At 42.6% G+C, this 13,088-nt stretch overlaps 1 protein-coding gene and 1 long non-coding RNA gene across 3 annotated transcripts in view; one reads left to right on the top strand and one right to left on the bottom strand.

Moving 5' to 3' along the window:
- Positions 1-1,825: 1,825 nt before the first annotated feature.
- Positions 1,826-13,088, bottom strand: part of LOC108513152 (uncharacterized) — a 13,092-nt gene continuing 1,829 nt past the window's right edge. The window contains exons 2-3 of the long non-coding RNA XR_001880803.1: positions 9,858-9,919; positions 1,826-1,900 (exon numbers count right to left, since the gene is read on the bottom strand). This is a non-coding gene — a long non-coding RNA (uncharacterized LOC108513152). The remainder of the gene's footprint in view (positions 1,901-9,857; positions 9,920-13,088) is intronic.
- LRRC31 (leucine rich repeat containing 31) overlaps positions 9,854-13,088 on the top strand; it is a 32,419-nt gene continuing 29,184 nt past the window's right edge. For both annotated transcript variants that reach the window (XM_017848816.1, XM_017848815.1), the window contains exon 1: positions 9,854-10,154. In XM_017848816.1, the coding sequence (XP_017704305.1) occupies positions 9,980-10,154 (175 nt within the window). In that variant the 5' untranslated portion in view covers positions 9,854-9,979. The remainder of the gene's footprint in view (positions 10,155-13,088) is intronic.

Genomic DNA, 13,088 nt, shown 5'->3' with positions numbered 1-13,088 from the left:
TGGAGCAGGAGGCCCAGCTCTGTAGCCACAGGTCGGGCAGTTGCTGCTGCACCTGGGCAGGCAGATCCTGCCTACTCCTAGCCCCCTCCAAGAGCACAGGGAGGCTCAGATACACAACTGCAGTTTGGGTGGCTGTAGCCCCACTCAGGAGGGCAGGGCTCCCACCAGCTCCATGGAGTGTGCAGTCCCAGCCATGCTTCCCTGCTGTAGCCAGCATCACTGGGATGGCAGAAGGTCCTGGTTGCTACAGGAGGAATGGGATAGACCCCTTGCTGACTTCATCGCAAGGGTACGTGCTCAACTTCTCAATTTGCTTAACTCTTTCCCAACTGGGAAGAGCTCTGTGCCACTCCACAAGGGCTGCTAGGATAAAGGAAAATATAACAGGAGGGTGGTAAGTGACCATTCATTGTTTGTTTCAAGAATACCCAAGTCAGTTTTGGAATAAAAGATTGAACTCTTTAATTCTTAAAGATTGAACTCTTTAATGAACTGTTCCCCCACTTTCTCTTGTCCAGCCACACTGGCCTTTTCTTTTTCAGATTCGCTGTACCCCTCCCTGACGCAGAACCTCAGCCTAGAATAGTCTTTAACTGGCCCCTCCTATTTTCTTAAATCGACCTTCCCATTGAACCTCAGACCTCGGGATGCCTGTATTATGTGCTCTCTGGACAAGTTCTACTGTCTTCATAACATGAATCACAGCCAGAATTAAATAACGACTTATATTTAAGTTGAAAATAGATGTCTGTCCTGCCAGACAGGAACGTCCATGAGGTCAGAGACCTTGCCTTGCACACTAGTATATCCCCAGTGTCTAACAATGCTTCACACATGGTTGGTGCTCAGTAAGTATACTTTGAGTGAATGCACTCCGTCTCCCTGCTCCAACGTTGCGGCATCTCTAACTGAACATCTGCTCCCATGATTGCTGCAGCAAGGGAAGACAGCTGCAAAAATTGGGCACTGGCTCTTAAATGCTTCTGCCTAGGAGTGTCACACCTCAATTCCACATTTTGATGGCCAAACATCTTGATGGCCAAAGCAAGTCACAAGGCCGCCTAAATTCAAAAAGATAATCCAGGGAGAGGAGGAGAATGGCAGGTACTGGTGTGTAACGGTAATGTCTATCGCAGCCTCCTACCCAAGAAACTGACCTAAACATTAAGGTTGGGATAGGACGAAGGGTTGATTGTTCTGTAACTGGTGACTTGAGTTTTACCTCCTAAAATAAGTGCATTGCATTCTTTGCTCTAAGGAATATTTTTTCCATTTCACTCTCACTGTCATATTGTCATGTTCTTTACTGGCTAATATGCATTCTTTTTTTTCTTTTTTCTTTTTTTTTTTTTTTGAGACAGAGTTGTGCTCTTGTTACCAGGCTGGAGTGTGATGGTGCGATCTCGGCTCACTGCAACCTCCACCTCCCGGGTTCAAGCAATTCTCCTGCCTCAGCCTCCCGAGTAGCTGGGATTACCGGCGTGTGCCACCATGCCCAGCTAATTTTGCATTTTTAGTAGAGATGGGGTTTCACCATATTGGTCAGGCTGATTTCAAACTCCCGCCCACCTGGGCCTCCCAAAGTGCTGGGATTACAGGCGTGAGCCACCGCACCTGGCCGAATGTGCATTCTTATTTTGGCAGTCCTAAGCTCAGGCCTTTACCAGAAATGTCCCTGTGACAATGAACTTTAGGTCAATAACAGAATCTGCTTACCTGGGCAGGCTCTTCGAGTATTCATTTCCTTCACAGGACAAGCAGATTTAGTCCCCTTGTTACATGTGAACCATGGATGTTTTGCTGTTGCTCTCCCTCATTTGCCTTGAAATACAGTTGCTCTTGGATCTTTGCAGAAAGGGCCTGCCTCAGCATCAGTCACACATTTATGAACATCTGTGACCTATAATGACAGTACCGGGTATTAACAGGTGCAAAGAAATACAACTCATGGCTATTGTCCTTAAGGAACTAACTGCCCAGTTGAGGAAACAAGATGTTAATATCTTAAACATTACTTAAATTCATGGCCATGTATGTTTAAATACAGGTCAGTCAATACAAGAATTTCAGAGGTGAGAAAGCTCCACACAGCTATTTACATAGTCAAAGTCTATGGAGATGTGGGAGGTGAGCTGGCGTGGGGGTGGTAGGACTCAGGTTTTGGAGGCTGGATGGCCCTCCCGAGCCTGGGCTTCTTCCGGGAGAGCCTGGGAGAAGATCAGGGAGGAACAAGAGCACAACACAGACAGTGGAGCGAGAGCACCTACCATCAGCAGCTGGGTGGAGGATGCCGTAGAGCAGCAGGGTAGAAATGCTGAGAGCAGAGCACTTCACCCAACAGTGGCCTTCCCTTTGTCTTTGTCAGGTTATCTCAGTTCTGACCTCAGGCTTTCCCCAGCTCATGATGTAACCAGGCAGCTTAAATTCAAAATGCATTTTAAAACTTTTTTTTGTTTTTTTGAGACAAAGTCTTGCTCTGTTGCCAGGGTGGAGTGCAGTGGCACGATCTTGGCTCACTATAACCTCCGCCTCCCAGGTTCAAGCCTCCCCAGTTTAAGCAGTTCTCCTGCCTCAGCCTCCTGAGTAGCTGGAATTACAGGTGGGTACCACCATGCCCAGCTAATTTTTGTATTTTTAGTAGAGACAGGGTTTTGCCATGTTGGCCAGGCTGGTCTCAAACTCCTGACCTCAAGGGATCCACCCACCTCGGCCTCCCAAAGTGCTGGGATTACAGGTGTGAACCACCGCACCCAGCCTGTATTTTGTTTTTAATTCCACAGGTATTTCAAAAAATCTCTGAGGAGGCTTAGAAGCTGCAGCTATGGCACCAGGAAGCAAGAATCATGCAGAATCCATTCTGAAGACATGGCCTTGGCTGTGGCAATTATATTAGGCTTCAAAGGCAGCAGGGGCCAAGGTTCTAGCAGAGAGCCCAGCCTGCCGCATCAATGGGGTTAATGGTGCAGAATGTGGTGTCTGCACTCAGTGGTAACAAGGAGAAAATAGAGATTAGAATTATTTGTGTCTCCTTTTGCCCAGTTTTGATTAAAAAGGAAATAACTAAGACAAAACATCCATAAAGATGATGTGCTATGAAAGGCTTGAGTTGAAGCAAGTTTCTGGGAGTGCTAGTAACTGTTTTCTTATTCTAGTTCATATTAAGAGAAAACTTTCAGCTTCCCTAAATGCTTTTAATGTATTTAAGCATCTTCAATATAATTTGTAATTTCTAGACTTGAAATAATTTGCTTGAATTTAGGATTTTTTTTTTTAGGAAATTGTTAATTCACAAAATGCCTGTTATCCTTTACTTAAGTTGTAAATGACATAGCTAGTACATATTTTCCATGTTTTCATTTTTCTCCAGAAGGTTGTAAAAAGCGAGAACAGCTTTTAGTTCTTTGAGATTGACATCGTGATTTCTCATCTCCTTTTCCCAAAAGACTTAATAAGAAAAAAAATTAATTTAAATTGTTTCTGTCAGATTCAGAAAACTGTAAACATAGTAAGTAAGAGTTTTGTTCAGGAAACGCATCTCTTTTACCTTTTGTCTGCTGTGTACCTCTGAATTTCCAAATAACATGCTTATCCTGTTATTTCAGGTTTAGGTATTACCTGTTGTCTTCTTTGTAGGGGAAATGAGGATTTATTTCTGCTACATGTTTGCAAATTTCCCCCTCCCTCAGCATTCCAATGTGGTTATTCCTGAGTTTTAACATATAGTGCTTATATTATTATGGCTATGTAAAAGTTGTTCACAGCTTAACCACAAAATATACCAAAAATGTGTAAGTTCACTCATTCAATGTGTACAATTCAATGACTTTAAATATATTCAGAGTTGTGCAGCCATCACCACAATCAATTTTAGGACAATTTCACATTTCTGTGTCTGGCTTCTTTTGCTTAGCATATTTTCAAGGTTTATTCATATTTAGTCATGTATCAATACTTCATTACTTTTTTATGCCTGAATAATATTATTACTGGATCTTTGGAGTGTCTATTTTCTTCCTGGAAACTCTGTGGCTGGTAGCACCTTTGCCTGAGTTCCGTGGCTGGTAGCACCTTTGCCTGAGTTCGGGAAGAATGAGGTACATAGACAAATGAAGGGTGAAGAAGATGAAGAGGAGTTTTATTTAGTGTTAGAACAGCTCAGAGGAGACACACAGTGGGTAGCTCCCCTCTGTAGGCAGGCAGGTCATCCCCTCAGTGTTCAGCACTCAGAAGAGAGGAGGCCCCGGAGAGAGTAGTTCCTCTCTGCAGGCAGGTCATTTGGTGGTCTCTGCAGATCTCTGAAGTTCTCAGCAGAGAAGGTGGTTCCTCTCTCCAGCTGGTTGTTCCCTCATCTACTCAACTCTGGCTGAGCCCAGGACTTTTATGGGCCTCAGAGGGGTTATTGTTGGAGGATTAGGTAGATTCCAAACCGCACCAACAACTGGGCATGGTGGCTTATGCCTGTAATCCCAGCACTTTGGGAGGCCAAGGTGAGTGGATCACTTGAGGTCAGGAGTTCAAGACCAGCCTGGCCAACATGGTGAAATTCCGTCTGTACTAAAAACATAAAAATTAGCCATGTGTGGTGGCAGATGCCTGTAATCCCAGCTACTTGTGAGGCTGAGGCAGGAGAATCACTTGAACCCAGGAGGCAGAGGCTGCAGTGAGCCAGGATCGCACCACTGCACTCCAGCCTAGGCAACAGAGCTAGACTCCATCTCAATAAATAAACAAATAAATAAATAAATAAACAAATACAACAGCAACAAAAACCCACTTCACCATCAACATTTTCATTTTGCCCAGAAACTGCTATCTAGAAGTTCTTCTGTTCTCTGAATGTTCTCTTGACTTGTGAACCATACGTCATCTCACAACACTCTAAGTATAATAGTGATTTGTAAAAGTCCCTTCTTCTCCCCACATTGTCTTTATTTTCTAAGTTTTGTTCTTCTTACTGTTTCTGCACCTCGTTTTTATGTCAGAATTTTTCCTCAAATATCCTGAGATCCTTGGTGCTCCATGCATATGTAGATTATGCATTATACTGGAATGTCTGTACATAAGTAAGGCCTGTCAATCAGTGGATTTCTTTGTAATGTGCTTGGGCAGGGACAGATTCATTTAGCTGAAGGACTTTCAACATTCATTATCTAGGTCTTTTCTCTGAGACTGGCCAGTTTCTTCAGATAGTTGTCATCCACTCTACCTCTGTCATGTGGCAAAGTGGGTAGTTACACTTGGTTGCCAGGGTGTTCTTGGAGGAACAGAAGAGGGAATAGGGAGGGTTTCATGGCTCAGTTACAGACTTTACTTAAGCTCCTTTCAGATAAGGTACTAAAATATGACCAGTGTCTGAGTCTAGATCTTCTATGTTTCTATGTGTCGTGAAAATAGACATTCTTTTGCCAGATGGGGAAGCGGTAGCCTCCTGGCTGCCCGAAGTGAGAAATAGCATTTAACAATTTAACCTCTTACAAATGTTTCACGAATCATCCTGTGTGCAGCCCTACTCACCCCTTTCTTTCCTTCGGAGTTACCTTGTGCTGTCAATTACTGAGACTTTTGGGATTCTGACATTTAAAAAATTTGTTCTCCCAATCCATACAGGCACTTACCTTTAAAGTCATTTAAACTCATCCTCTTGCTCTCTAGTTTTCAAAGTTGTGTGACATCTATCTAGTTCTCCTTATCCTTGCAGATTTGTGATTTTTTTAAAAAAAATCTGTTGATTAAATGCGGTTTCAAGAGAAGTGGAGGTAAACACATATTTACCTCTGCCATTGTTTTAGTAGAACTTCCACATCATTCTTTTAATAAATTCCCTTTCTGCTTAAATTAACTAAAATAGTAGAGTTAACTAAAGTACTACGAAGATATCTACAATAATGCCTTTTAAGACAAGAGTTATGAATGAGGCTGAACTAAGCTCATCAGACGTAGAACTCAAGATACTGCATGCCACCGGAATGCCTTAGAACTGAGTGACTGAAGCTTTTTTTTTTTTCCGATTACCTAGGATTTTTATTTTATGCTTATTAAAAATATATTTAGTAGTTAGGCATGGATTTTCTAAAATCATGTCACATTTGTGGATACATAAGAAGGAAGATAAAAGTAGAAATTGATTAATGTGTTCTTAAAACTTTACATTTAGAGTTCTAGGCCTCTAAATCACTTTTTTTTCTTTTTTCTTTTTGAGATGGAGTCTTACTCTGTAGCCCAAGCTGGAGTGCAATGGTGCCATTTCGGCTCACTGCAACCTCTGCCTCCCGGGCTCAAGCAGTTCTCATGCCTCAGTCTCACGAGTAGCTGGGACTACAGGTGCACACCGCCACGCCTGGCTAATTTTTTGTGTTTTAGTAGAGATGGGTTTCATCATGTTGCCCAGGGTGGTCTTGAACTCCTGAGCTCAGGATATCTGCCCACCTCGGCCTACCAAAGTGCTGGAATTACAGGCATAAGACACCGCGCCCAGCCTGAATCACTTTTTAAAAATACACTTAGAAATGTTTTAATTGCGGTAAAAACTACAGAACACAAAATTAATCATCTTAACCATTTTTAAGTATACAGTTCAGTAATGTTAAATATATTCACTTTGTTGTACAACAGATTCACAAAGACGAACTTTTTCAACTTGCAAAACTGGAACTCTATACCCATCAGACAACTCCCTACTTCCCCTTCCCCCAGCCTCTGGCAACCACAACTGTTACTGTTTCCATGAATTTGACTACTTTAGATACCACATAGAAGAGGTATCATACAGTATTTATCTTATTGTGACTGGCTTATTTCACTTGGCATAATGTCCTCAAGGTTCATTCATGTTGTAACGGGCAACAGAATTTCCTTTCCTTTTTAATGAAGTAAGTCTGTGGAGAAAGAAAATGCGTCTCCCTTTGACAAACAACACTGAAAATATGATTCACTCTGAAACATTACATCAAAAAATTAAAGACTGGCTGGGTGCGGTGGCTCACACCTGTAATTTCAGCACTTTGGGAGGCCGAGGTGGGCAGACCACCTGAGGTTAGGAGTTTGAGACCAGCCTGGCCAACATGGTGAAATCCCGTCTCTACCTAACATACAAAAATTAGCCGGGTGTGGTGGTGGATGCCTGTAATCCCAGCTATTTGGGAGGATGAGGCAGGAGAATCATTTGAACCCAGGAGGCAGAGGTTGCAGTGAGCCGAGATTGCGGCATTGAACTTCAGCCTGGGCGACAGCGAGACTCTGTCTAAAAAAAAAAAAAAAGAAAGAAAAGAAAAGAATTAAAAAGACCTTTAAAAGCATTTCTCAAAAATGTTAAATTATACAAAACCCAAACCTAAGGATTGAAAAGAAAGATACTCCTTACTTTGTCAAAAGTAATAAATAAAAACAGCTTACATGCAAGAGAAATGACATGTCCAATATGTGTTACTCTTGGGGTTTCATGGCAAACAACCTTAACTATTAAGAATATAGTAAATATGGAAAGTATCTGCTCAATTAATATTGATGAGTTGAATTGAAATTTCAGTCATTTCTTTTTCCTAAGGGCTCTTAAGTGAATGCTTTTGACCCTGGGAGAAGGGACAAGCCCCCAGTTTTTAGCTGCTGTATTGTGGTGGTTGTGCTGTGATCTGCAAATTTCCCCAAATTCCTTTTCCAGGGATTGATTACCTTTGTAAAGTCCAGGGCAGGGATAAGGAGGAAGCAGAAGGTTTATTGAAGCTAAGATTTTAAAGATTGACTTGGTATGGGAAGCCTGAGGGCTTACTAAAGTTTTTATATGAAGAGGAATGTCCCAGACATATTTTGAAGAAAAAATTATTATTGTTTTAAATATGAGCATGGTAACCTAGTACTTAACTACTATATATGAAGAAATGTGCAGATGTTTTCCCCTTTTCATTCAGAAGTCTTCCTTCCTCTGTCATGGTCCTTTCTTGTTGCCTTGTTAGCCTCCTGGTTACTTTCTACTCTCTTGTTCCTCTCCTCTCCTTTGCATCCTCTTCTGTTCCTTGGTTCCTGTGTTTCTTGGCTTCCTGGCTCCCCTGTTCCTTACTGTACTGACCTTCACAGAGAACTGACTGGGCCTCAGATGCTGGGTGGGGTTTCACCTCGGTAAATTACCACATCCTGGCGCGCCCTCCAGCACTGTTTTCTTAGGACTTGGGGAGTTGGAGTCAGTGCATTTCGGGGGAGGATAAAAAAGTGAAACTATTACTGAGCTAGCTCCCCAGAGAATAGCCTTGTCTAAATCTCTAAATGGTGAAATTGTCTGAAAATGACCATGGAGGTAAATCTTGGGTGGGGGCCAGAAGAGCAGCAAACTGAGAAAGGCCTGGGGTGATGGTGGAATCAGGATGGGGCAGCCAGGGCTGCAGGTCATGTTTAGATATATGAGTTAGCACCCCTTTCCTTCTTCTTTTCCACCTAACCTACCGAGACTCTAGTCAGCTGTGCTGCTGTGCATGGGATAATTGTCTAGTTCCATTGCTGTCTGTTGCTGGGTAAACCAGGGCTGGGCCCTGCTCTAATATGAAAGGAAAATTTTAAAAGAAAAATGGAATGTCCAGTTGTGATTTCCAAAGCAGTGCTCCAAGTCATGGAACATTCCATCCCTCAGTAGTGGAGGCAGGCTCTGCAAGGTCCATTTTTAGGATTCCCTGGGTAAAATGTTTCTTGGACCATTCTGGAACATAATGTTGCAGGAAGAGCTATTTTATTAGAGAGGAAACCATGAAAACTGTAATTTCAAGAATACCTCTGCTGGGCATGATGGTTCATACCTTTAAGCCCAGCACTTTGGGAGGTTGAGGTGGACGGATCACCTGAGGCCAGAAATTCAAGACTAGCCTGGCTAACGTGGTGAAAATCCATCTCTATGTCAAAACAAAACAAAACACCTCTGTGTATCCCTTTAGCTTAAGTCCTTAGCCCGCCCATAAAATATAAGCAAATTTCGGGAGAGATAACAGATCGACCTTTACGAATCCTTTTTAGCTTCAGATCATACCAGACCTCACCCCTAACTTCCACACCCCCCAACCCACATCCCCACCTCCAATGCTAGGCTCTTCCAGCCCTTCCTGCCTGGGAGCTTTTGAGCTTGCTCTGTCTTCTGCCTGGGATGCTCTTCCCTCTCTTAAAAAGCTAACTCCCAGTCCTTCAAAACCCAGGCAATGTCACTCACTGTTCCAAGTCTGTTCTCCAAGGCATGCTTAGTTTACCTGTGGGTTCCCTGACTACCTCCCATCTCTTAGCTCTTGTCCCACTCAGTCAATGGCATACAGGTCCGTCTTCCCGCCAGGTTAAGATGCCATCAAAGACAAGAACTGTCTCTTGTTCATCATTGAAACTTTTGCATTTAGAACATTAACTGGCCTACAGTAGATTCTTTAAAACTATTTATGGAATGAATGAATTCTTTACTGCCAACATGTTTCAGTGGGGTGGTGGTGCAGGGTTGGGGGTAGAGAAAATATGAAAATGCAAAGAGAAAAAGGAGCCTGCGTGCAAAGGAAAGAGGTGGGGGTCACCTGAAGGCGGAGGTTCCTGAAGGCAAACTCCTCTGAGGACAGCTTTGCAAATGGCCAGTCCCTTTTAAAGGCATGCTAAGTCTTCAGATAACTCTAACTGACAGCTGTAATTTAAGATGTGTTATACATGAGATGTACTTGCCAAAGTCATGCTTGATGACTTATATCTCACACAATGAAATAGGGCAAAATTAAAAGCTCAAATTGCTTTGGGTTTGTATTGGTTCCCGGATCCTGGGTTACATCATTCTTACTGTTATGTTAAACATTAACAGCAATAAAAAAACAGAAAAGAAAGGTGGCGGGGCTGGGGTTGGGGACACTCACATAGGGGAGGATATTTTGATTGAACACAGGCCTGACGGAATCTTATTTTCTTCTTAGGAATCCTAGAAAACAGAAAACAACAGGAAGATGTCTTATTGGGAAATATCCCCATCAACTTCACCATGAGTCAAACAAGGAAGAACACTTCCTCAGAAGGAGAAACTAAGCGCCAGACTTCATCTGTCAACAAATTTCTCAGGGGCTCCAAAGCTGAAAGCAGAAAAGAGAACAATGACCTTAAAACAACTGATTCACAACCCAGCAACTGGATACAGAAGACAGCCCCCTCAGAGACTGGTAAGCTGCTGGCTGCTGGTGTTTTGCTGTTGTATTTGTTTTGTTTTACTTCCACATTTAAAACATTTTATTTTAATTTTGTGGGTACATCATAGGTGTATATATTTATGGGGTATATGAGATGTTTCAATACAGGCATGTAATGCCTAATAATCACACTGTGGAGAATGGGATATTCATCCCCTCAAGCATTTATCCTTTGTGTTACAAACAATCCCATTATACTTTCAGTTTTATTTATATATTTATTTGGAGACAGAGTTTTGCTCTTGTCACCCAGCCTGGAGTGCAATGGCATGATCTCAGCTCATAGTAACCTCTGCCTCCCAGGTTCAAGCGATTCTCCTGCCTCAGCCTCCCAAGTAGCTGGAATTACAGGTGCACACCACCATGCCCAGTTAATTTTTGTATTTTTAGTAGAGATGGGGTTTCACTGCCTTGGCCAGGCTGGTCTCGAATTCCTGACCTCTGGTGACCCTCCTGCCTTGGCCTCCCAAAGTGCTGGGATTACAGGTGTAAGCCACCATGCCAGGCCTCTTTTAGTTATTTTTAAATGTACAGTAATTTAATTGCACATTTAAAAATAACTAAAAGAGCATAACAGGTTGCTTGTAACACAACAGATAAATATAGTCACCCTGTTGTGCTATCAAACAGTAGATCTTATATATTCTATATTCTATTTTTTCTATACCCATTAACCACCCACACCTCCCCCACCAACAACACACACACCCTTCCCAGCCTCTGTATTTCTTTGTTTTTTAGAGTTTTCTTCTAAAGTGATCTTATGGGTTAAACTAAAGACTTTAAGACTTTTGAGACTAAAGACTCAAACTATGAGTCTCTGTGCTAATCATTTATTATGTTACTTAAATGCTTTAAATGATTCATAATTTTACTTTTAAATTGTTAAAAGCAACATAACACTACAGAAAGGTTTAGGGAAAATACCAAACTTCCTTTCATTATAACACAAATGATCCTTTCTTTAAGATTCTTCTCAGTCTTTTTTTTTTTCATGTGCATGCATTTATGTTCTATCAGTCAGCAGGTAATCCCTGCGCTAAGTATTAGAAATACAGCCATGAAAAGGACCAAATGCAGATATAACTTCAGGTGGTGATAAATGATGTGAAGAAAAATAATGCAGGCTAAGGAGACAAAGAATGATGGGATGGGGTGCTATTTACATGGGGGTGGAGGAAAGAAGTCTTCGATTTGGAAGCATTTGAACAGCAATCTGAATAAAATCAGCTGTGTTGAATGAATGACTAAAGCCAGCCACTTATGTATTTGTGGAAATAGCTTTCCAGGCAAAGGGACTACACATGCAAAGGCCCCAGCTAGCACCGAGCCTAGAGTGTTTGAGAGAGAGTCAGGAAGTCGGGGTGCTGAAGCAGGATGGGAGACATGGAGAGGAAGGGGTAGTGGAAGACAAGTCAGAGAGGTCGCTGGGGCCAGATTGGCATCTTTTCCACAGCTGTAATAGCTTACAGTTAACTTCCTGAGTTTATATGGAGCTGTGATCCTACTTCTGGAACATATTATTATATTGTTCAATTCCCCCTTTGCTACATGATGCTCACATGCATAATTTTCATGGTTGCATAATATTCCATTACATTCGTATGTCTTTTTTTTTTTTTTTTTTTGAGGCGGAGTCTTGCTTTGTCGCCCAGGCTGGAGTGTTGTGGCGCGATCTTGGCGCACTGCAAGCTCCACCTCCCGGGTTCACACCATTCTCCTGCCTCAGCCTCCCGAGTAGCTGGGACTACAGGCGCCTGCCACCACACCCAACTAATTTTTTTGTGTGTTTTTAGTAGAGATGGGGTTTCACCGTGTTAGCCAGGATGGTCTCGATCTCCTGACCTCGTGATCCGCCCACCTCAGCCTCCCAAAGTGCCAGGATTACAAGCGTGAGCCACTGCACCCGGCCACATTCATATGTCTTAATTACTCAGTGAGTTCCTTGTTTGTCCTTCAATGAGTATCTTTGGATTTCCTTCTTTCCCACTCCCTGTTTCACTATATTTCAGCTATTTTTAAAGTATAAATTTCTAGAACAGGGATTGCAAATTCAAGGGTTACGAAAATAAATATTGTCAAATCTCTCTCTAAAGTTACGTGTTATGTGCAATGTCATCAATATATTATCTATTAGATTAAAAGCATTTTAAAAACATTTTAAGCATATGCAAAAATAGAATAAAGAATCCCCATGGTCACCTACCTTTAGTAATTATCAGTTAGGCATAGTGGCTCATGCCTGTAATCCCAACACTTTGACAGGCTGAGGCGGGAGGATTGCTTAAGGCCAGTAGTTTAAGACCAGCCTGGGCAATATAGCAAGACTCCGTCTCAGCCGGGTGCGGTGGCTCACGCCTGTAATCCCAACACTTTGGGAGGCCGAGGCAGGCAGATCATGAGGTCAGGAGATCGAGACCATCCTGGCTAATATGGTAAAACCCAGTCTCTACTAAAAATATAAAAGAGTAGCCAAGTATGGTGGCAGGCGCCTGTAATCCCAGCTACTCGGGAGGCTGAGGCAGGAGAATCCCTTGAACCTGGGAGGCGGAGGTTGCAGTGAGCTGAGATCACGCCACTGCACCACTGTACTCCAGTCTGGGTGACACAGTGAGACTCCGTCTCAAACAACAATAACAACAACAACAACAACAAACACTCCATCTCTAGAAAATAGTTAAAAATTAGCTGGGCATGGTGGTGTGTGCCTGTGGTCCTAGCTACTCTGGAGGCTGAGGTGGGATGATTGCTTGAATCTTAGAGGTTGAAGCTGTGGTGAGCCATGATTGCACCACTGGACTCCAGGCTGGGTGACAGAGCAAGACCCTCAAAAAACAAAACAAAACAAAAAAACCCTTGGCCGATCTTTCTTTCTTTTCTTTCTTTCTTTCTTTCTTTCTTTCTTTC

The sequence above is a fragment of the Rhinopithecus bieti genome, unplaced genomic scaffold (assembly GCF_001698545.2).
Source record: "Rhinopithecus bieti isolate Rb0 unplaced genomic scaffold, ASM169854v2 scaffold_32014, whole genome shotgun sequence".
Taxonomy (NCBI): Eukaryota; Metazoa; Chordata; class Mammalia; order Primates; family Cercopithecidae; genus Rhinopithecus; species Rhinopithecus bieti.
Note: the sequence above shows the minus strand (reverse complement) of the source record. Positions and strands in the feature narration are given on the sequence as shown.